Source organism: Penicillium canariense (genome assembly GCF_028826845.1).
Source record: "Penicillium canariense strain IBT 26290 chromosome Unknown utg000001l_segment0_segment0, whole genome shotgun sequence".
NCBI classification, from domain to species: domain Eukaryota; kingdom Fungi; phylum Ascomycota; class Eurotiomycetes; order Eurotiales; family Aspergillaceae; genus Penicillium; species Penicillium canariense.
This window is the reverse complement of record NW_026622728.1, coordinates 5,515,822-5,539,141: the sequence shown is the minus strand read 5'-3', so window position 1 is coordinate 5,539,141 and position 23,320 is coordinate 5,515,822. Positions and strand designations below refer to the sequence as shown.

The 23,320-nt window shown below is 53.0% G+C and overlaps 4 protein-coding genes across 4 annotated transcripts; 1 reads left to right on the top strand and 3 right to left on the bottom strand.

Annotated features, from left to right (window-relative positions):
- Positions 1-10,074: 10,074 nt before the first annotated feature.
- On the top strand, positions 10,075-12,386 carry flbA (developmental regulator FlbA; the record flags this gene model as incomplete). Its single annotated transcript, XM_056683994.1, has 4 exons — positions 10,075-10,674; positions 10,782-11,907; positions 11,978-12,165; positions 12,243-12,386. The coding sequence occupies 4 exons, from the start codon at positions 10,075-10,077 to the stop codon at positions 12,384-12,386; spliced, it is 2,058 nt and encodes a 685-aa protein (XP_056547600.1).
- Positions 12,387-14,059: 1,673 nt separating this feature from the next.
- On the bottom strand, positions 14,060-15,553 carry N7482_001868 (RNA polymerase II accessory factor CDC73 family protein; the record flags this gene model as incomplete). Its single annotated transcript, XM_056683993.1, has 2 exons — positions 14,060-14,794; positions 14,870-15,553. The coding sequence occupies 2 exons, from the start codon at positions 15,551-15,553 to the stop codon at positions 14,060-14,062; spliced, it is 1,419 nt and encodes a 472-aa protein (XP_056547599.1).
- A 324-nt stretch (positions 15,554-15,877) lies between these two features.
- Positions 15,878-16,600, bottom strand: N7482_001867 (putative MFS monocarboxylate transporter; the record flags this gene model as incomplete). Its single annotated transcript, XM_056683992.1, has 1 exon — positions 15,878-16,600. The coding sequence occupies one exon, from the start codon at positions 16,598-16,600 to the stop codon at positions 15,878-15,880; it is 723 nt and encodes a 240-aa protein (XP_056547598.1).
- A 2,769-nt stretch (positions 16,601-19,369) lies between these two features.
- On the bottom strand, positions 19,370-22,183 carry N7482_001866 (putative PHD finger and SET domain protein; the record flags this gene model as incomplete). Its single annotated transcript, XM_056683991.1, has 1 exon — positions 19,370-22,183. The coding sequence occupies one exon, from the start codon at positions 22,181-22,183 to the stop codon at positions 19,370-19,372; it is 2,814 nt and encodes a 937-aa protein (XP_056547597.1).
- Positions 22,184-23,320: the final 1,137 nt, after the last annotated feature.

Below are 23,320 nucleotides of genomic sequence, written 5' to 3'. Positions count from 1 at the left end.
GTACGCCGTACATCCAATCTTATCACCCTCATTGAGGGGATTGGACAGTGGTCATGATGAGCAATGCCGCGGCTTCCGGGGCCCAAAAACGGACGGCTAGACGGGATCTTCCAGGCCACTATGGTCGAGGGATCGAACTGTCTCGCGGCGACTAGCGCTAGCTAGGAGACGGTCTACAGAGGCGTGCCAAGGCCCGGCCTGCAGTGTAGCACCGGGGAGAAAACGGAGGGGGCACAGCGCCTGCATGGTAAGCGGAACATGTGCTATCCAGGATAATTGTTGCGCTGCTTTGGCTTTCTGGATATAGTACAGAGCAGCTGTCTGCCATAAAGACCATAATCGTCGCGGCCGACCTTGCCGGACAAGCCAGCCCCCGTTCCCCCATGCTGTTGGACGGGGCCGACGAGCGCTTTTGGCAGGTTGTTTTCGTTCTGGTCGCTGCTGGGGAGGGAATTCATCTGTGCTCTCTTTCACAGGGAGATTCTTCGGCAGATTCTTCGGGGGATTGGGTGCGCGTGGTTAGTGATCGTCGTCTTCTCCCCGCTCGTCGGGCTGGGCACACATCCCCCAGACCCAGACGGGACGAAGACCGACCAAGTGGAGGAGGGCATAATGGCTCGGAGAATTACTCATTGCCGGAATGATAAGTATTCGAATGAGAGGTGTGCAGTCGGGGGGTATTGCTATCTGAAGCGGTCTGTATACTTGATTAACCTAATCCCGACGGGAAGAATATCGAATCATGCATACTGCAGTACTAAATGCATACTGCAGTACTATATAGCCTCCTCCAGTATGTATCTAGTCCTATGCTATCAAAGTCGAATGGCTGGGAGCCCCTGAGACTGAATCAGTGTGTTCCGATTTGCTTGCGTTGCGACGATATGCATCCGCCCGTCGCGCTCCGATCTCCACCATCATGCAGTAGGTGGCTACGTCGATCAGGGTTGGGCCTCGGGGCAGGTTGAGCAGGCTATATGACTATGTGGAATGGGGATTCAAATTTAGGATACTGTAATGCCGCAGACAAGCATATGCTTGATTGAAATGACCTCGACATAGACTTGTTGAAAAGCATCAAGTATCAAGTACATTGTGTCGAGCAATTCCATCCGGATTTCACCAAATGCCAGCATGTCATCCTACTTTGGCGTGAGGATATGAATGGGTGTACAACTTTGTTTTGAGCGAAAGCGGTGATTTCTAGGCCTCACAAGGTATAATCCCTACGAAGGACACAGTATACAGTTGCGAAGGCCAGAATTAACCGTAGGATATCGGCAGCCATGGACGTTGATCCTCACTACACTCCCTAGAACAGAGTGCCCAGGAGATCGCCGATGAAAAGTGAATGGCATCAGACGTGGCATCAGCAAAATCACCCTCCCTCTTGGACAGGAGTGGACAGGCCACCCTCCATGTGCCTCCACCGGTCGCGTCCATGGTGGTGGCCCCCAAAAGGGTCCCGGGGTGAAGCCTCCACTGGGGCCGTCAGCCCGGGGGCAGTGCAGCTACGAAACACCGAGTTGAGAGCCATTCGCCAATCACTTCTCTGTACGCCGGACCAGGACCAGCAAGCGAGAGCACCACCAGGGCCCTGCAGCGGCCTAAGCCATAACTCCTGGTGGTCTATCCGAGTCGAAGATGATGTGCAAGGAGTACATAATGTAACAAAGAGCGAGCGCTAAAACCTGAGCAGAATAATAGGCGAGAAGGAATCGCATCCCTCTCACGCCACATGGGCGCCCGACAGATCCACCGCATTAGCTGCAAGTCATACCATAGTCGCTGCGCTGTGTTAGGCATGATCTTCGATGGGCACCAGTAGCTGCAGGGCGTGGCAATCTTCCTATGCCATCCAATTTTAAACTTACATATTGTACAGAGTACTTTGGTCTCTGGACTTGAATAACGCTCACAGGAGGGATTTGGGTGTATATCCGTCCGTCCCAACAACATGGATACTACAGTATACTCCGTATTTGGCTGTCACATCAAGTTTTTTCGTGTAGATCATCTGCCACGTGGGCCAACAAGGCCCTCCCCGCTGTGGTCCCTTCGGCCGTGTACATACTGTACACCTCATAATGTTAATTATGTAAAAACAACGGCATCATTGTGGAGTCGCGGGTCGGCGCTCGTCGAAAATTTACTTGAATATTTACACAGAACATGGTACAGGTTCAATAGTCAACAATAGGATGCAATGCTGCTCGCTCTATAACAGCCGCGCCATGGTAGTAGTAATCAATAATGGCATTGATTAATGGGGCCAGCGGAGAAGCCAGTGCATCTCCGTAATTTGTCTTCCTCGTCACAATTTTGCGTCTACCTCGAGGTTGCGTCTTAGCATCTCCATTTTTTCCGCGTCTCCACTGCCTGGCTCGAAAAGGGCACGCAGTTGACCAGGCTGGGCGGTACCTGCATCCAGTAACCCACTGTCTTCGATCGAATAATTTTCGTGCCTGGAGGGTATGTATCCAGGCACGTGGGTTGCGAGAGTGGCCCGCCAAGCCAAGCTTGATCGCAAGCAACCCCAAAAACAGATTCAGGAACCGACGGCAAAAATTTCACCTTGGTTGTTCCTAGCTTTTAATTCTAGCTATTAGTCTTGAATGTCTGATATCTGACTCCTAATTTCGCCTCCGTTATCGCTAAATTCTTCTCCAAATGCGATTGTCTCATCGCTCTCGTTCCTACGCCAAGCCATACACCGAACCTAACCGAGTGAACGCTCACAGGACCCAGGCAGGCCCAGACCTAGACCGAGGCCCAAAGCCACAACTGCATATCCACGACCACCAGGTCGCAGCACGAACCAAGGCGGGAGCACTCTCCCTTTCCGTCGACGTGGAGCCAGCGTAACCATGGAGCGGCGCGCAAACACGAAACACACGAAACACGAGCTGGGCTTGTCGCTAGTGCGGGTTTCTGGTGGCTTCCAGAATTCTTCTAGAAGGATTCTAGCGCTATATTTCGCCACGCGGACCTTCGCCGTGCGGGTGCGATCGCACCCGCATGGCGAAAAAATTCCGGCCGGGCGTGACTATTCAGGAGTGCTGGCCGAGAAGAGCAGTAATGGTGTCAAAGCTTTGGGTGACAGTGGTTCGGCCGATCGGAGACTTTTTCGGTCTGGATAAGGACTTCCGTTGATATCGACGCATTTGGTCAAAGTTGCGATCGGGAGCGTTTGCCCCGCGTTAAACCGATGCATACTGTGCATCCTTCCAGGCTCAATGCCTGAGTCATGACGCCATCCATTATTCCTTCGGCGCTAGCCGATCTCTGCTTTCGGTAAGTCTCAGTGGGACCACATTGTATGATATGATGGTATCTTACATCCTACAGGTACTGTAAATGTGGTCGAATTTCTTGTTACACGCGATTTCGTGTATTAACGCCATAACGCCTGAGCGGTACGGAATGAGCCAGAAGCTGCCTGCGGATCGTCCCGCCAGATCGCCTGGCGGTAGGTACTGTAAAGTACTTCCGAAAAGGCGCATTCTCCCTCCAGCCGCTGCATTCCTTCCCCTTGGCCCGTAAACATAAGCTTGAATACATAGCTCCGAACTATGCTGCCCCTGATCCCGTAAGACTGCCTTTTCGGCCGTTCACAATGGAGTAGGGCGGTCCAGCTCGCTGCAAACGACCTTTTCTCCAACCAAACTCCACGATCCGCTTTCGGCTTCGGAGCGCCCGCTAATTAGTCGGGCAGCCTTACCTAGTGGCGCCTTTTGCTCGGCACTGGCGCCCTCGGTCTCCAGAGAGTGCCGAGATAGAGGCCAGATCCGCGCCTGGTTGGCTCTTGGGGCAGCCACGCACCCTTAGACTACTTCCCCATAGAGGTAGGATCGACTCGGGGGCTGGCAAAATTGAGGCTCAAGCGCCGCCCTTCCTCCTTTCTCAATCCCCGAGTGTTGATAAGGCCCCCTTTCCTGCTCGCCGAGACTCGCTGAGTGAGGTGAAGGCTGACTCAGATCTGAGTAATACGAGTGCCTGACACTGGCCCGGTCTTGGGATGTGTGTTTTGATCTTGAAGTCTAAGCGATGCGAAACCACCCCGGCCACGTGGTGGATACCCCACAGCGCTGCGGTGCTTTGATTTGATACTTGATATTTCGGTGAAACTACAAACACTTGAATTATAGCCACCGAGTGCTGATTTTTGGGATGGTGAGATTGGGGGGCCGTGGGCTGTCCTTGAAGTTGTTCCTCATTCCAGTGCTTCTGGTAGCAAAATTTGGTCCCAAAGGCACCCCAAAGATGGGAGGTAGTCATGTTCCGTAGCCATCCATCGCCCCGCCGTCCCTATGAAATGGCTCAATTGCATGATGCCGACGCCATAGATCTCGCCGCAGCCACCAGCAGCTTAGATTCAGGAACGACCGCGCATAGTCTAAATCAACTAATAATCGAAGTCACATTTCTGCATGGCATTACAGGTAGGTTGCTGTTCCGCAGCCATTGACATTCAACGCTTGCCTAGTCCTGCCCTGCGATGTACTTCGCAGTATATACTCAGAATCGTGCCGGCGGTAAAGGAGAGCAAGTCTTTCCCCCTGACTAGTCGGGACGGTGGTTGCCCTCGCTCGGGCCACATCAAGACGAGTGCTTCATTGCCCCCAGATGGGGCGCCGTACGATACCCAGTTTTCAAGGTACACAAGGTGTGTATGGTCTCGACTTATGGTCATACTGTCGTCGCCGATCTTCCCACTCAGATACGTTGTATCTTGCCGACAGACAGAATGAGGTTTCCGCTGTTTGCTTTTGGGCAGGGGGTCTGATCGCAAAGCTGAAATCATGACTCGCGAAGATTGCCGCAGTCTCAGCCGCCCCTGCACCCCAGAAAACCGGACAAGGAAGATTATTCTAAATTCGTCAATGGAATGGTTCTCTGCTCCCTTATTTCCTAGGGTCTGTTCGTCGATGGAAGCTCCATTGCCATAAGAAGCATCGCACACGCCCCTCTTCCTTTGATTGGTTCAAAAAGACTACCAGACTACCGACGCTAAAAAAGCAATAAGCGAAGGTCTTGCCTCGACCCAGAATCCAACTGAGTCGGTGATCTACCGGTGAGTACGAGCCACCCGTGTTATCATTACACCATCAAGGCCATCGTGTGTTCTGCGCCACATTCTAACGGCTTCTGATTTTGGACCAATCACGGACTTGAAAGTTTACATCTAAACACCGTAGAAAAGTATTTGTTTGCATCCACTACTTTGGACACTCCGGTCTCTGTGGTCTCGCATACTACTACGCTGGTACGAGGTAGATCATGTTTATCTTCAACTTCAAGGGGCCTAGGGCTATCACAGCTTCTAACCCAGGACCGGGGTTGCAGCGGGTATGTGGGTTGGTCCTGCAGGGCGTGGAATCCTGTCGCGTGGCAGCCAGGGATGCCACGATACAAACCCACCGCGATGGAACCGAAAGGTTGGGGTATGTAGGGGAAAGGGCAAACCTTAGTTTCAGTATGTTTGTATCGGTGGATGGTACCTCGTACAATACCATTATACCACGATAACAAACATACAATAGGACGGCCAATTCTCCAGTGAATCATCCGGTTTCCATGAGGATCACTGGGCCTTAGACTTTGGACGCGCTGCCGTTAAACAGTCTGACCGCAACTTCGGCCCATAGAGAATTCTCCTTGAGCATCCTAGCGGGCCGCCATTTTCGATTGTTCGCCGTCTGGATCGCGATAACAGTTAGCGGGCGGGATGAAGCGACAGGGAAAGTTATTAAACGGGGAATGTGGGTACTGCAGTTTGATTTGATTTTCTTTTCTGCGCCTATCGCTCTTCCTTGTTTCGACCCCCTTTTTTCCCTTTTATTTTTTTCCCCGCTAAAGACATGCGAGGAATTTCTGTAGTGTCTCAGACCCCTCCTTCTCCCTGGTCTGCATGTTGCAGTGGTACGATTTGGCGTTTTGACAGCCCTTGGATCGGGCCTGGTGAGCCTCAGAACTTGGGGTTCGGTCGAAATCCTTCGGGCTTACGGGGGTTTATCGCAGGGCTTAGGCTGAGGCTGTGTCTTCTTTGGCCTGTTGCTGACGCCCCTTATTTCCGTACTCCGTAGGTAGCGGTCAATAACGATTGCCGGGGTAGCCTGCCACATGGACGATGCGACCCCTTTCCACATCTTTCGCTTTGGTTGGTGGATTACTAGACATTGTAGGAGCTGCATGCCACTGTAGCTGGAGATTTTATTCCACGCATTCTTGGAGGCTAGGGATCCAATATGCTGGGAATGGCCTATAGATTTACATACGTACCATATTTACCCCGGTTCACGTGGCATTGTGATACATGGTATCTCCCGCCGCGCAAATCGAGCGATCGAATCAATGGATCGCAGCACCTGTGACGCATCACATTATTCTCCCCGATCTGCATGGAAGCATCCAATTTCTCCGGTCGAAGGGGTCCGATCGACGGCGGTATTCGTACTCCGCTGAGAAATCATGGCTTGTCCTTGCGAAGTGCGATTACTGGCCAATCTACGCTGTGCCGGCTCATGACGGATGGACGAGCACATGAGCTGATTCGCGCGATCGCGCTGCGTTCCCCTCTCCCCGCTTTCGATGGCGTGCCTTACTTGTTCCTTGCTAGATTGGGATGTTGCTTATGAGCTGTTATTCGTGGGCACTACCTCCAAGGAGCCCGACTGACGTGTCTGACAGCGAGGTTCCTCTGTCACTCGGATTTCCTAACATGGAAGTTGTGGGTAGGTTCGTGCCCGTTTCTATTACCCTGTACCAGTTCTTTGGGACAGATTACCCGTGGAAGAGCTGTGGAGCCACCAAAGGGGTGGACGAGAGGCCCTGAAGCCGTGCAACACGCGATATAGAATCGCGCGATGCGGCTCAATCGTTGGGTGAGTATGGATGAAGGAGTGAGGCTTTCTACGACTTACGACAGCCGATACATGTGTATGAGTAGTCCTACAGTACTCCAGGGTATGTATGTATGCCGGTGATCGGCAATCCTCTTACAGGGTGAGTTAGGTCCTCCCCATCCTACCCTCAATTACCTCGTATTCCCTTCTGGGATAGTCTGACTAGGGCCTATCGACTTCACGGCCCTGTTCCTTCGCCTCCGAGTCTGTGCGCCGGCAAACATGGCAGAAAGAGTGAAAGTGCCACGACCCTATTATATCTGACCAGACCGTCTTATGGGCTAGAAGGATCCAAAACATTATGGGCATGAAGCAAGTCGTTAACCAGGCGGCTTTTGAACGGCTTCCTTGTCTCGGACGCGAGAGACGATGCCTGAAGTAGCCACGGCCAGCAAGCGAACAGAGCGGAGCCTAGGTACATCCCAGCCCAGCCAAGCCGGGGCGACTATGGAGGAGCGGGTAGAAAGAAGCGAGCGAGCCAGCTCCAGGTGGACTTTTACAAAATGTTCCGTAACCGGGATCCATACCTTGTACTCCGTACTCCACCGTTATGGCTGCTAGTCCAGCTAGTACTGCAAGTGATAGGCCTGAGGGGCTCAGACGCTGAGGCCGCGTCTCCACGTGTGTCCACGTGGACCACATGGACTCGCGAGAAGGCGCTTGGAAAGGCCATGGAAGAAGTGCGCTCCGCCACGCGGGGCCAAAGCCAAGATTGGGCGGTCTCAGCCTGTTTCGACCCCGAAACACTGGTGAGCCCCCGGGCCACGGCCACCACCACACCGTATCGGAGAAAGTGCGAGGGTTCGGGATGGGTCGGACACGGATCACAGTCAGCTACGGACTAGAGGATCGAACCGAACGTGTGAGGAGACAGAGAAGGAGGCCAGCGTGGCGCTAGCTCAGACTCCACCCTGATCGGACTTTGCTGCCAATGTCCGCCCGCGAAACCATGCCCTTCCTCTTCTGCCACCGGCCCCGAATTGACTTATCGGCATCCACCGAGTGGTCAAGAGCCACCGAGTTCTGAGCCTGGGCAAGGTGCGGAATGGATGAATAAACCCGAAATTAGTTTGAAGACTGAACAAAGGGAAACAAAGAACAAAGGGGATATTGATCGGGATCGAAGGGGAGAACCTTGGGAAATGGGATTTTGCCACGGCCGATAAGGTTCCTGACGGTCAGGAGGATGAATCATCCTCAGAGATGGAGGGGTAAAGAACTTCCCACGTGGGCGCGAGGCTTGTTGGGCGATGGCCAGCATTGCCTGTTCGGTCCAGGGGGCCGAAGTACCAGTATCGGACGGTCGGACGTCGGTATTACCTGGGGCGGTTTCATACCTTCCTCCCACACAATACGCCAGAGTCCTCTCCCAAAGTGGAGGAAGTCCGGAGTAAGTGGGGATTGTGCTACCCTACACCACCAATAATAATCACCACAAGCCTGAAGATTCGGATCACCGGCGACCCCCCGTGCCCACCAGTGAGAGCGGGAGATGAGAGGAGGCGATTGCTACATCAGGCAAGGCTAAACCTAAACCAGTGAGAGTTGCCCCGGTTAGAGTGCAGTTGCGTTGTGCAGAGGGGGGATTTCCGACGGGTAGATTTTTGACCAACAAGACTCGGGCGGTCAGTCAGGGTGATGGTTTGGGGGTATTGGATTATTGCATGCGTACTTTTGGCCTTGTCTACTGTGCAGTAGAAAGAAGTCTTTACGGAATACACCGTACGGAGCATATGCACATGGAACATGCAGTTATGCAGCGTTCTTTCCTTGAGGAATCCTCGGTAATACGTATACCAAAAGATCTTCACGCGGATCTGTTCGGCCTCGCGTGGTTCCTTGGGTCGCCCACCGTTAGAGCTTTGGGTCTGGAGAACCGCAGTGGCCAGATGGTGAAATCATTGACTGATTTTTCCATTTTTTTTATCTGACTGCTTAATGAAAAGATAAGGGGAAATTGATCTCCATCCATGGCTGTGTATTTGGAATTTGTTAGTTGGGGGGAGAGGCTACTGTATTACCTTACGGGGCTATCTATGGACTATGTATTCTCGGCTGGCATGATCGAGGCATGCCAAATGCCGATAGTGGGGTCCACTAGGGATGTAAGAGAGTGAGATTGTTCTGTGATGATCTGCCTTGGTTTAATATGCGGTTGATCATGGAGATCGCTTGAAAAGGACGCTTAAAGCAAGCTCAGAAGCAACAAAGGCGACTAGAGGAGAGAAGGAGGATCGAGCGTGGACCTACTGTACAGTAGGTAACTGAATACTCGTACATGGCGTCCATTGTACAGTACATCGTACTGCCCGTAACGTGGTAATACCAAGACCCCTGCACGAAACAAGGAACCCACCGATCTTCACCATGAGGCAATCCCTTCCCTTGGCCCACGTTGTTTGGATGCAGCACACCAAACTCTTTCCGGCTGGCCTCACGCGTGGTCGGTGGGTCATGGATGACAGGCCGAATGGCTATGATTCTTCACAAGGGGGGTTGCGAGCCCAGCACGATATCACAATAGGCCCTTTTTCTCCTCCCTTTTTTTTCCCTTTTATTTCCCTTTTTTAATTTTTTTTATTTTCCCTTTTCCGCTGTCTTATTCATGCTTGGCCCGCCTCTATTTTCTTCTCTTGTCTACCGTCTTTTTCATTTTTTTTATTTGTATTATCCTTATTTTAGATGATTATTCCTTTCGGAGTGAAAAAGAATAAAAAGGGAAATTTGAAAACTATAGCGTATAATTCCCAATCTCACAATTCCCAACCACCTGCAACTCCCCCCCCCCTTCTTACACCCAAAACACCCCCGGACACCCAAAACTACTACTTTCCCCCCCCTCTTCTTCCCTTCCCCTCCAAACTCCGATTTTCTGCTCCGTCCTTGACTACTCCATCCTTAGTATAGGAGCTAAGAGTTCCACCCGTCCTCTTTTTCTAGCAGTATTTTTTTATATAATTTTTTTTATTTCCCACCTCTCCACCCTACCCGCCATTCCATCATTCCACCATTCCACTATTACAATATTTCCTTAATATTCCCTTCCTCCCCCTTTACGGTGGTAGTGTAAAGATCGTGGGTATCAGGTCTTGCTTGACTTACCCACTTTTCACACTCTTCCCGAAGTCTGGTTCTGCTGGTTCTGGTTCACCCACAGGCTACTCATTCAATGCCAACCCTACCCTCCGTGAACCACTGCCGAGAAGAATCTCTCCCTCTTTCAGTCCCTTCAGTTCCTGCCTCTACTCTACCTCCTGCACGCTCTCGCGCAACTTCCTCCTCCACCACCCATCCCCCTACGACTGATCCGCCCGCCTTGTTCGCTGCTTCCTTCACTGGGTCAGTCGTCGGCTCTATCTCCCGCCGCAACCGTCGCTCTTTTGCTGCCTTGGCCCAAAAAACCTCCAGTGCCCTGGCCAGCTTGTCGACCATCTCGACCGTCTCCCAGACCCCCGCGGGCAACTTATCCACGCTGCACTCCTCGAACTCTTCCGGCAGCCTCTCAAGACTCACCAAATCCAACGTCTCTACCCCCTTGACCCCGCCATTATCCGAGGGAGACACATACGAGCAGTTGCCGGATTTTTCGCGCTCGGTTTCCCCGGAGCCGTCTTTCCACAAACGGCGCCTGACGCTGCAGCGCGTCCCGACACCCCCTCAAGAATCCCGCCCTGCCCATCCGGGCGCTGCGCCAACCGCGCCCAGCAAAATGCACCAGACTTCGTCGAGGCTGTTGCGTATGACCGAAGATGAGCGACCGTTCACCAAGGTAGGTTGGGAAGCCAGAGCCTAGAAAATACCCCGCGCAGACCCGGCCGGAAGGACAGGCACGCAAAGAGGAAAGACAATCGAAGACTGATATCTCGCGAATTTTAGGATTTTATGGACTTGTTCTCCACTTTGATGGTAAGCTTGAAGTTGGACTCCCATCGGGTCCGCTTCACAAGATATGACCACACCTTCACCTCCGAAGAGGCGATCAACAACTTGGGATCCCTCAAATTCTCCCAGTCGAACCGCATGCCAGACCCCAAGGACCCCTCGCGCATCGTGACCACCACCACGACCACCACCTTCTCCATGGCCAAGGAAATGGCGCGCTCAGTCTGCCAGCGCTTTGTGGATGGTCGCTTCATCGAGGCCGTCGATGGCAAGGCCCTGCCAATCTTCCCGCTCAAGGGCGCCCTCTTCCAACTCACCCCCAAGGGCATCAACATCCTGCAGCGCTTCTGCCAGCGAAACGGAATCACTGCCCGTCACGTGATGGATGTTTTGGAGTCTCCGCGCAACACGATGCAATTGGTGAACTTGGAGCGAGACACTGAGACCGATAAGCTGTCGCATGACCGTGCCACCATCGAGGTGATCTTCCGCCGGTTTGCGGGACAGGATGGGCCCAATATCAAAAGCAGCATTTCCACATCAGACTCGGACTCGTTAAGCGACTACTCCAACGGAATTGTCGGTGTGAAGATGGCGCGGGAGCGGAAATTGCAGGACGGCAAGATTTACACCAACACGTTTACTGGGAAGGGTGCGGTGGATTGGTTGATGGACTGCTCGACCACCATTGAGCGCCGGGAGACCTGCCTGATTGCCGAGTTGTTCCTCAAGTATGGCTTGATTACAATGATTCAGGACGACAAGTCCTTTCCAGACTCCAACGCCGTGTTCCAGCTCTCCAAATATGCCATCTACAGCATCACAGAGCGTGGCCAGCGCGTATGTGGCTGGATTGCTCGTGACAAGACCCGTGACAACTCCGGCGCTTATGACAACCGCGGCATGCCCCGCGATTCCAACAACGCTCGACTGACCCACATCCTGCAAGACCCCGCCCTCCGCCTGCTGTTCCGTGAATTCTTGCGCTACTCACTGTGCGAAGAGAACCTGTCCTTCTACCTCGATGTGTCTGAATTTACTGCCAACTACCACAAGGCCGAGAAGACCGGCACGTTCAACAAGGTGGACTCGGTTCGGGAAACCCTGGCTGCTGCCTATGGTAAGTCTCAAAAAAATCAGATTCTTGCGACGTTGGATAGGACTGTATAATCTAACGCGTTTTGCTCTAGGGCTGTACAACGCGTTCTTGGCCCCAGGGTCACCCTGCGAGTTGAACATTGACCACGCCCTCCGCAACAGCCTGGCCAGCCGTATGACCAAGGCTGTTGGCGATGACGAGTCCATGTTCAAGAGCCTTCAGGAGGTGGTGCATCTCTTTGAGCTTGCACAGACTTCCGTCTTCAAGCTGATGTCAAGTGTAAGTTTTGAATCTCAAACTCAATCCCAGTCATACCAAAAAACCAAATTGCATTCCGTACTGACTTTGATTTGCAGGACTCCGTCCCGAAATTCCTTCGCGACCCCAAGTACTCCGTCGTCCTGCAGGAACACGACGTCGACATTTTCGGCGGCTCGCGCTCCTACTCCCCCACCCCGGGTGCCCCAGAACGAACTATGAGCCGGTCTGCTCGCTCATGACAATCACCGCGAGCCAGCGTCGACGTTTCCTGCAGACCAGCAAACACCGGCCGGCCCCATCGTGCTTCGAACGCCGCTCTGCGCTCCACAACCCCCACAACCTCCTCCATCATCCCTTCAGTCTCTGTCATTTTCTAAACCGCCAAGCTTCATCGCCCTTTTTTGCGGGTCTCAGATCAGAGTTTCGCGGATGCGTGTCCGCTCCCGTTCTTTGTGCGACTGCAACGCGGGAATCACACCCGCGCCGGGGGCCTGTTTTTGCGCTCGATGGAATAAGCAGATGAGGAGATCGCATGGCATGGATGTATTGGGTGGCCCAGGCCTCCCCCATGTTTTGGACGTACACGATGTCCACACCAATCTTATCATGATCGCTTCCGACCACGAAAAAAATCCTTCCCTTTCCATGTCTTGCTTCTTCACAAGGCATGCAGCCCGCCGGGCGTCTGCATCTGCGTCTCAACTTGCGCCCCGCTCCATTACCCGAGTGGTCCTGTTCAACCCCCTTGGTTATCTCCTTCAACTTCCCCCCTCGCCACGCACCATTTTTTTAATACTCAGACGAAAGACGTTACGATCGATCGATGCCTCATGTTATAGAGAAGGCCGGAATTTTTTTTATTTTTGGGACTCCTTGTAATATTTGGATGACGTTCTCCTTCACCTCGCTTCTCCTCGCTTTTCACTGCATACATGATATCCCTCTTTCCGGCTTTATCTCCTCTACCTTTGGAGAAGAACCGAAGCCGGAACGAAGAAAAAAAAGAAACACCAAAAAAATCAAGGCCAAATCCAAAAGACCGGTGGTTTGACCCAACTCCTACGCCTTACCTTGCTTTGTGTTGTTTGAGCATCAGAGACGGCGTTTTATCATGCATGCGTGCTTGCTCTGTCTTTTTTTAATGTCATCTCTTCTCCAACCATCGTTCCACATGCATGACTCTTCACTTCATCAAGCATTGATTCTGTTATTCCATTCTATCTTCTCTTTTCTTTGACTTGTCCTTTGTGGTACTGCATTGTCTCCTTTCTGTGGGCACAGCGTGTGAGTTCTGGATTTTTTAACCTTGTCATATTATTCGAACTTCCTCTATGGGAATGGCAATGGACATGACGATACCATTCACACTTTTTTTCTTCTATGATTTCTTAGTTGAATGTAGTTCTTCGAAATACATCTCTAGGTCGTCGATAAAGCTCCCCTTGTCATGGATTTTCTGATCTCATGCTGTTGTACTGAAAGGGGGTTTAACAGCAGCCTCGCTTCAGCCCGCGCAATTCGCGTCCTATGAATAAAACTACCACTAAATGATCATTATGTTTGGCTGACTAGGTGTCACGCTTTCTCCTGAAGTTTTTGACTTCATTTGTACTCTAACTTTGCGATGGCATTGTACACGTAGCCGCCCTTTTCTTGGACAGCAAGAAGGAAGATAGATATAAGGAAACAGGTAGAGTGTATAAAAGTAATGTAGATTTAGACACCTCATATCAACGCCAGAAACCACACACCCTGCTTTCATATGTCATCAAGTCGATTTTCAGGACAAGAAGGAAGAGAAAAAGAAATAGCCGGACGAGAAAGGGAGGCAGGGGAATCAGAACCGGACCAACGTAGTAAAACGAGGAAAAGCATAGCACAAACGGAGGTTTCGCTGGGTGATCAAGGTCTATTATTTCGATCCCCATCCCCGAAGTTTCATGCCCTCCTCGATGGCCGTCCAGATACCCTCAACAACCTCCCGATCCCGCCAGCGTCCACCACCTTGGACTCCGCCCTTCTCATCCCACCGCTCAACAGCGAAGCTGTCCACCCCACGGCCCCAGCCCTTGACCGTGGCTGGAATGTCGTCGCCGCGCCAGCCGACGTAGATACCAGTGGCATGCTTGAACAGCTCCGGCGGCGAGGACCACTTGTACGACTTGAACTGCCAGGTCTGCCCAGTGGTGAAGACAGCCACGAGGCGCGACCAGTACTCCGGTTTGAAGTTGGTCGTGCCATCGACAAGGATGAACTTCGTAGGCTTGGGCCCGCGGCCGCCGGTGGCCGAGCCGATGGCGTTGGCGGAGGGATTGGACGGATCGTTCTTGAGGCGCAGCGGGCGTTTGAGTTCCATGAAGTTGGCCTCGGTGGACATGCTGAGGGTTGGGTGGTCTGGTGGCACGAAGATGCCGTCTTGGAGGAAGGATTTGATGTTCGACATGCGGATGAGGGAGGAGGCGGAGGGAGAGAGGAGAATGATTGGGTCGGGGCGCGAGCTCGACTTGCGAGATGACATGGACAAGCCGGCGGAGGGCGCGGGGACCATTGACGAGGGCTTGGTGCCGGGTTTGGCGCCGGGCTGGCCGGCGCGATCGCGGTTGCGGTCGAAGAAGACAGCGGCGCTTTTCCGGACGTGGGAGAAGTCCTAGAGTACAATGAATGGTTAGTATTTTTCGGCTGGTCGCACACCAGGTCCGCTCCCCCGTTCGACGAGACTTACACCTGGCTTAATTCCCCGAAGTACTGTATTCCGATCCCCCGTCTTGCGCTCTCCATTGTAAATCTCCTGCAGACGAGGGTCAATCTGCTTCTGCGGGCGACCAGCCTGGCCAGGTGCCGCAGCTGCTCCACTGGGCACTGTTGAAATGCCTCCCACAGCACCAGAGGCCACGCCGGCGGCAGCCTCCGCCTGGACCTGACCTGCAGCTGCAGCGGCGGCCTCAGCAGCGGCAACAGCGCCTTCGAGTGGCTTGATGTGCTCACTCTCATCGGAAGCACCTTCCAGCCAGGTGATCAGATCCAGACGTTCCACGAAAACAAGGTTCTGAACGACCTCTTCCTTCCCGCCCTCTTGTGGCTCCTTCTGCTTAAGCGCCTCATTTAGCTCCTGCGCAGAGGCGATGTACTCCGGAATCGCAACATCCTTCTTCTGCCACGCGAAGAAGATACTGCGCAAATCGACGGCGGTTTCAGTCGTGTTGGAGACAAAGCGCGTCGGCTCTGTCAAAGAAAAAGTCTGCGGGAGTGGCTGTGAAAAGTACAGGTGTGTCGCCTCGGCCAGGTTGTCTGTCGCATGCTGGTCTGACAGCTCGGAGGACGTAGTCGGTGTTGGGAGGCTGCCGGCGGCAATGGCGCGCCGGAGTGAGAGTAGAGGGTCTTGAAGGGCTGAATCGGTCGCTGCCATGGTTGTGATAGGGGGTTGCAGCGGCCCAGAGTGAAGCTGCAATGGCGTTGGGTGTGGACCGGAGGTTGCGCCTGGAAAGTGTTTCGGTGGATTGGCTGGGGTTGAAGCTCGATATGCACGTGACCTGGGATATACAGTAGAAGTAATTTTTCTTGCGGTTCGCAACAATATAACGCATTCTCTTTTTAAAAATTTACTTCTGATGTAATGGGGTTAAATTTACGGATAGTATCTACCATTCTTCCACCTCCTTTCCCCGCAAGATGATTTGCACTTATTCCGAAGTCCGGTCTTTGAACCCCAACTTCTCTCAGCCAACTTCTCTCAGCACTTCACACAGCGTACCCCCGAACTGATATATCGCCACATCCAGCTCCATGCCCCAAAAAAGGCCGTGATACCAGTGAACAGAATCAGAGTTCCATATTGAGTACCAAACCCAGTTTCAGCATCATGCCCCCGCGAGCCACTCAACGACCCCTGGTTGATCAACGCCGTGCTAAGCGGGCCACTAATGGCATTGCCAATTCCTCGGCCACCTGCGAGCAGACCAAACACTAGCCCAGTCTCCAGGGACGCAGACGAGTCATGCTTGATCTGCTTGATGACGCCTGACCAGGTGGAGCTAAATCCACCGGCAAAGAAGCCGTAGAAGATCGAGAACAGAGTGAGCAACGCAATGGCTGTCTGAGGTGACTCGGACTCCGGAGGCGACGACATGCCCCATAGAAGGAACACAGATAGTGCCGACCCCACCGATGAGAAAAGCAAGATGTTGGAGACTGCGTAACGATCGCAGAGCATCCCCACGCAGATGCCGCCGGCAACCGAAGTCGCATTGAAGAGCGATACTAGCATTGTGCCCATTGTTTCGGAGAGACCGACTGTTGTAGTCGAATATGATGGCAGATACGTAGATGGCAAGAAATATCCAAAACTTTGAATAATATTACCAGCTTGTAGCATCCAGAAGGTGCCCATTTTAAGGAAGCTGAGGTCGAGACGGCGGGCTGATGCGGAGGGCGAAACTGGGATCCGGGGTTTCATGAATGGCAGGGATAGTAGGGTGGACAACAACTGTATTCGGGGTATTAGTTTTGAAGTTAAGGCCCGCGATTGCAGGATCATGTCGAGGCCATGCCGGTATAGCTTCGCGGATGTATGCGGGAGGTAACAAGAGGACTATCAATAGCCAGGAGATTCGTACCGTAGTGACAGCCCAACACCTTAAAGTTGTACTCGAACCGTACTTGTTCAGACATGCACTCGCTATAAAGGGCAATACCACACCAGTAATGCTCTTTGCAGCCCACATGATTCCGAGGGCAAGGCCCTTCTTCTGTATGAACCATTGGTCCATATACAGAGACGAAGGACTGAACATGAGCCCATTCCCGATAGCACATATGACACCTTGGGTTGCAATAAGATGCCACACTCGCTGTGAGAACGACGATAGTAAAGAACCAACCACGGTAATTACCAAGCCTGTTGGAATGCACCAAGTTTGCAGGCGTGGATACCGCGTCAAGAGGGTGAATGTGACAGGCGATAGGAGGTATAGAAGGCCCTAGCAGCGTTAGATTCAAAAACTTTTGAGAGCATGAACGAAATCTTTTTGCATACAGCTGAGGTAGTTCCCACGGTAGCCAGGTCGCCTTTGTTGCCCTGCAAGACATTATGCGTGCTGTAGTATTGTTGGAAGATACCGAAGACCGTCGAGAATCCTGATTTTCGGAGCGTTAGTGATTATGAGACTCCAGTCATTCGCGCTTAAGACCCACCCCAGACTGGTAGTTGGATGAGACAGCACGACGCAAGCATCAGCCACGCAGCTTTTCCTCCATCTGCCGGGGGCAGCGAGGGCAGCTCGATCTCCGAGGAAGTCGGGTTATCTGTATAGCGCCTGGAAGGTGGCTCGCTCATGATGGGGGTCCTATGGGCGGGAGTACTCATATTTGTTGCATATTCGTCTACCTTGGGAAGACTGTGAAGGAAAATTCTGACGCAGGATGTGAGATCATGTCGTGTGAGCAGTTGCCCCTCTCGGGTTGATCCTTGACTTATCGGAGGCCGTCGGCTCATCACACGTCGGCACAGTCTTTCCCACGGGGAACACGCGCGGTCATTCTCGTAGACCGGTAGTATCTGTTTTTCTACCCCGCAAGCCCGGTGCTTTCAGATGTTTTTTTGTGAGAGAAAAAGATAAGTCTGTTATCGACTTCGATGTCGAAGGGTGTGCGATAAAATAGCGCTCGCGTGAGGCTGGTTTTCATTTTGAGAACTGCGCTCGCTGTGAACTGGTTTAGGTCGACGAGGATTCCCGTTTCACGCCTGATGAAGTCGGCGTTTACACGGCTTTTCTCTAAGATTTTCATGAGTTCGTCGATAATCATGCCGCCACCCCAGGCCGGAAAATGGGTGGTAGCGATATAGCTAGATGTAGCCTGTGGCACTCGCCGGGCGGTGATATTACTGGTGAGGAGATATTGCTCCTTCGGAGAAACAATCGCGATCATGGTTCCATTTTAAGGCATTGCGGTTTAATGGCGATCCTGGACTACCTCGCTGGTGCAGAAGCGATCGAAGATCCCTTCAGGCGTGCTGTGGATGTGGTTCGATATCTCGGGTTGGGCTTCTTCCTCAGTAACGTTACCAGACCATTGCGGGGGCCGTGGAAGATTCAATCTAGCTTGAAACTAATACGAATCCGACGAAGTTTTGATCATGTAAATAGTTGGAGATTCCTGCCTGCGCTATGTGTTCTCTTCATCTAGCGCCCCGTTCTAACACCGTATGTAGTTTGAATAGGTGACACAATGTCATTAACCCACCACGGCCGGCATTCCCGAGCGTAAGGTGAGACCATGTACAACTAATCGGCAGGGTGTCATGCCAATGAAAGACCTCGCGTGCTTCAAGCCCGGTTAAGGTTAGGCTTCCAAGTTGTTGACATCCGTGGACTCCGCAGAGAAAGCTGTGTGCCCCTGCTGGAAGAGTCTCTATCCGAACTAGGCACCGGGAAATATCTACTATGCCGCAGCTGCTTCCAGCAGCTCCCTCTCGCGCTATGTGAAAAGCGATGATAACGTGTACACGGTGTATAGCAAGACAGCGGATGTGTACTACGAGGTTTATGTCAAATCCAATGCCAATCGGCTACGCCTGAGACAGGGCAGACTAAGTGCTTATCATGCATTTCCCACCAATCTACTGCACTACGAGTAAGGAACTCAAATAAGAGTTAAGAGGGTAATGATATTGTTCATACAAGCGATCCAGTCCCATCTCGGGCATCCGATATCGATACTGAATGAGAGAAAAACAAAAGCCCAGTAGATCATTTCACAGATAATGAAACGAAGAGAATTATGTCTCAGCTGGTCAATTCTGCGCTTAGCAGCCAACCAGAGCTAGAGATATTCCTTGGGACGTAAAGAAAAGAAAGAAAAAAAACGCAACTGTCGCAAGACACGAACCCAAACCCAAACCGACCGAACCGAATCCCAGTATTTCCGTAAACCGAACCTGACCTGTTCCTAGTTCTGGTCGCGCCATATACGCCGTTTCGGAAAGAAAAAGAAAGAAGAAAAAAACCGTGACACAAAGCACACGCAGAGCCCGAACCGTATAAACGCCTTTTTAATTCACACCCGCGAAGGACGCAAATCGAGTCACACGAACAGGTATTTTGGTGAAAGTCGTAAGAAACGTTAATCCCTCAGCAGGGAGGCTTCGTCAACCGTCAGCCATGATTCAACCCAAACCACACTATTAATATCACGTAGCAAGAAGGGGGGAGGTATTCAAGAGATATCACGAAGAAACGGAGGGGATGTGTGGCTGGGTTGGTTCTGGCGCGTCTTTCATAGCCACATCAGGGGAGCCCAGAGTCTCTGACGGGCCATCCGGAGATGTCTTGGTGGGAGTCTGGGCTTTATCCACACCGGCTGCCGTAGGGGAGGATGGTGATTTCTGCGCGGCAGGGACAGCGCTGGATTGAGCCTGGGTCTTCTCAGAAGTTGGTGTAGTAGTCAGGGTACCTCGACGAATCAAGTAATCACCAAGACTAAGTTTCTTTTTGGCCGGAGTTGGAGTAGGTACACTGGCGCCAGTATGAGGGACAGTGGTGTGCGGGGATATGTCGTGAGTGATGGGAGAAGCGAGGCTTGCAGTAGACGCAGAAACAGGGCTGACGGCGGAGGAGATGGTAGGAATGCTGGGTGGAGGCATAGATAGGCGGAGGTTGGCACGTTCGGGTGTTCCAGGAAGCCGAATATTGTGCGCAGCTGTAGATGGCCATGGAGGTGGGATCACCGGCTTGCTTATGTCTGTCTGAACAAAGTCAGACGCCGTAGCTCCTACTGTTTCCTGCATCTCCACGTCACCCTGTACAGGTGGCTCGGAAGTGGGCTGCGAAGGATCCGCATCGGACATCAAGACGTCAGCCTTTTCTTGTTTGGCGATTGGAGAGTGGACGAAAGCGGGGGATGAGGACCCAGCAGTCGCCACAGAGTCTGAGCCAGCCGAGGACAGCTGCTGTCGCGCAACTTCCTGAGCCCGAAGACGATCAGCTTTGAACCGCTCCAGAATTCGGACCGTTCTTGGGACGAAATGAGTGCGAGGACGTGGTGAAGCGTTGCGGGCTGCCTCATACTCTACTTCGTCCATATCGCACTGAATGGACACATCGACATATGTGGGACGGGTGAGCGGAGAGCGAGTGAACGGAGTGCTGGAACCAGAGGTCTTGCGAGGTGATCCATGGCGACCGGCAGGAGTAGGTGCAGGCGACATGGTGGTGGGAGAGCGAGAATGGCCGGCGGTATCAAGGTGGAGTGATTTGGTTGAGCCGCGCTGAGCCCCGAAATACCCCGCCTGAGTGGCAGTCGACACAGTCGCAGGCGACTGTGCCAACGGACCACTAACTCGCTTCTTTTTCCGCTGAATCGTTGGCCGGTGATCTTGCTGTTCCAGTTGCTGGAATTGTTTTTCAGCGTCTGCAATTTTGCGCTTTTCGCGGCTGGACAGTTCAGATAGCCCAGTGACGGCAGGGCTGAGATCGCGACTATGAGGCCGACCACGCGCAGAGCCGGAAGTGGAGCGGCTGTCAGCAGCTCCGTCGTCTTCTTCCGGGTGCTTTGTGGTCTCGCTCCCAGCACGGCTGATAGATGCACGGCCCGGATCGAGGGGCGATGCAACTGACTTCGTCTTGACCTTCTTTCGCTTGCCGTTCAGTTGTTTGGAGGACTCGAACAACCTTGAAGTCCGCCGACGGTCTAAGCTGGCCAGCAGACAGTTGGGTAGGTCGCATGCACAACCACCAAAGTTCGCGAGGGTGTTGCTAATACAATTGGCAGCAGCCTCCGTCGCACTATCTTCTTGCTTGACCAAGCCGTTTGACGACTCGAAGAATTGTGAATCCAAATACCACATAATCGTGATTTCGGAGTTAGCGGGAATGTCCTCCTTCGCCACAAAGCAAAAGTGGTACTCCACAGCATTGGTGATGAAGATCTTCATGGTCACGTTGGGACGGCATGACCGACGGGTGTATCGGAGGACATTCCCTTCGTGGCGGCTGTCAATGTAGAGTGGGAGGTGGGAGCTGAAGAAAACGAAGGGTTCGGGGTGTCGCAGTTCGGGCCAGCGATTATTCGGATCCAGACAGTAGTCATCAAAAATGCCTACTTTGCCTGTGATTTCTCCAACGACATGATCTTTTTGCACGGCATCCTGAGTCTTAACAACTTTCCAGGTGGGATGCTTACCACCAATCTCAACACTGGAATCCGTGATGGTCTCGGTGGTCAAAGCGGGCCAGCCAGATTTGTCCAGGGCGGCGTCGGACCAGTTGAAGGTACTCTCAGCCCCGCCGTTAGTGACCCTTGAGAGGGCCTCTGGGTCCTTCACCCAGGACGCGGTATCTCCCACGAGGCTGACATTGACAAACAAATTGCTGTCCATGTCGACTCGTTCATCATCATGGTCATAAAGGTGGAGGAATTCGTTGGAGTAGAGAGGAATGAAAGGAACGGGAGGTTTAGTAGGACTGGGGGCCACGGAGGTAGACGAACGGCGTTTTCGGGTCTCCGCGGGGAGGGCCGGAGTACCCGCAAGGGCACTAATGGATGCAGAAGACCGGTGACTAGTCTTGGTCTTCTTGGTTAGGGGTTGATCGCGCCCCCCCGACTCGCTTCGCTGATGACCAAATCCATTCACATCGCCATCCCGGATCTTCTTCTTCTGGGATTTTCCACTGGATCGCTTCTTCCGGTCACCGTCCTCGCTCTGTTCTCGGATCCGCCGTTGGCGCTGACGCTCAGCAGCGCGCCGGGCATCCAACGGGCGAGGCTCACAGTCGACGCAGTTATGCACATCTGGCACCCGCTTGTCCGGGTAATAGCAGACGATGTGCTGCCACGTCTCACACCCTTCGCAGAAAACCGTGCTGCCATCATCTTCGTTAAACGAGCAGATACATTTGATGGTGTACGGTTCTTCTTCGTCAGGCGCGACCGAGTCAGAAATCGCCCCGTTGGCGATGGGGGATCCCAGAGGAGCAGGAACGGGGACCGGATACGGATCCGTGGTGGCGTGCGTGATGGCGAGGGAGGAGGTATCTGTCATAGTCTGACAGGTTACCCCCTCTCAGCTCACAGCAAAATGAGGTATGGTGTGAAACGATGGCGTGGCCGACCCGTCACTATGCAACGAGCATGTCCACGGTCGCTTTGAGGGGAAGGTGAGTCTCGAGGAGCTCCTCTTTCTCAAGGCGAGACGCGTTATGGACCCTAGAGAGGGGCTGGACGGAATGGGCGGCGTCACCAAGTCTAGGCCCAGTAAACACCACAAAAAAAGCCTGTCACAGCCTAGTGAGTCCGTTCACGGAATATGCGAGACGGTTGTGATGGCGGCAGGATGGTGCACGATGGCTTTTTGAAGGGAGGGAAAACCCTGGCCCAATGCGCCTGTCGGGGTGACGAAGGGTGGGGCGTCGAGGAATGGATAGATCGACGCGAGGACTCTGGCAGCGAGTGGTAGAGTTCGAGGCGATTCGAGATGAGGTAGTTAGTCGGACCCGATTTGCGCTGGAGTAGTGGCGTCGAGTGGTTCGTCTGGGAGTGAAGGTCCGTCGACAGAGCGAAAAGGGAGGGCGACGGGATCGCGTGGAGAAGGAGGAAAGAAGGCGAGAAGACGACACGAGCGGATGGGGAAAAAGAGGAGTCTGGGATAAATGAAATGGGGGGGGAACCTGAGGGGAGAGAAGGACGCGCAGCGAGAAAAGGAGAGGGAAAAGAGGGTGAATCGAGCAATGGTTGAAGGAGAAGGCTACGGCGGGCCTAAGGCAGCGAAGGCCGAGTGCAAGGAGCGAAAGGGGATTAGCGCGGATTGGAGTAGTCCCTCAGCAAAAACGAAGAAAACCGGGCTGCGAAGGAGACAGCGACAGCCGGGGGTTGGTTCGACCCGAAAACGACTAAGCAGGCAAAACCTGGCAGTTACCAGCATTGAGCCCAAGAGGCACTGAGGGGATGGTTAGTCACGTTAGTCAGTGTGTCGCGGTACGGTCATTGCCAGTACCAAGTGGAATCACGCGTAACAAAAAGAGCCCATCAGGAAAGGGCGCAGCAACTGCTGTTCTGGGAAGAAAAGAGAACTAGACCTGTTTTGGTCTAGCGCCGGGAAGACCTAATCCGGTGGGGAGGGCCAGTCACGGGAATGCCAGCGGACAAACATGAAGTGCTGGGGGAAGAGGCTGGGGGAGGT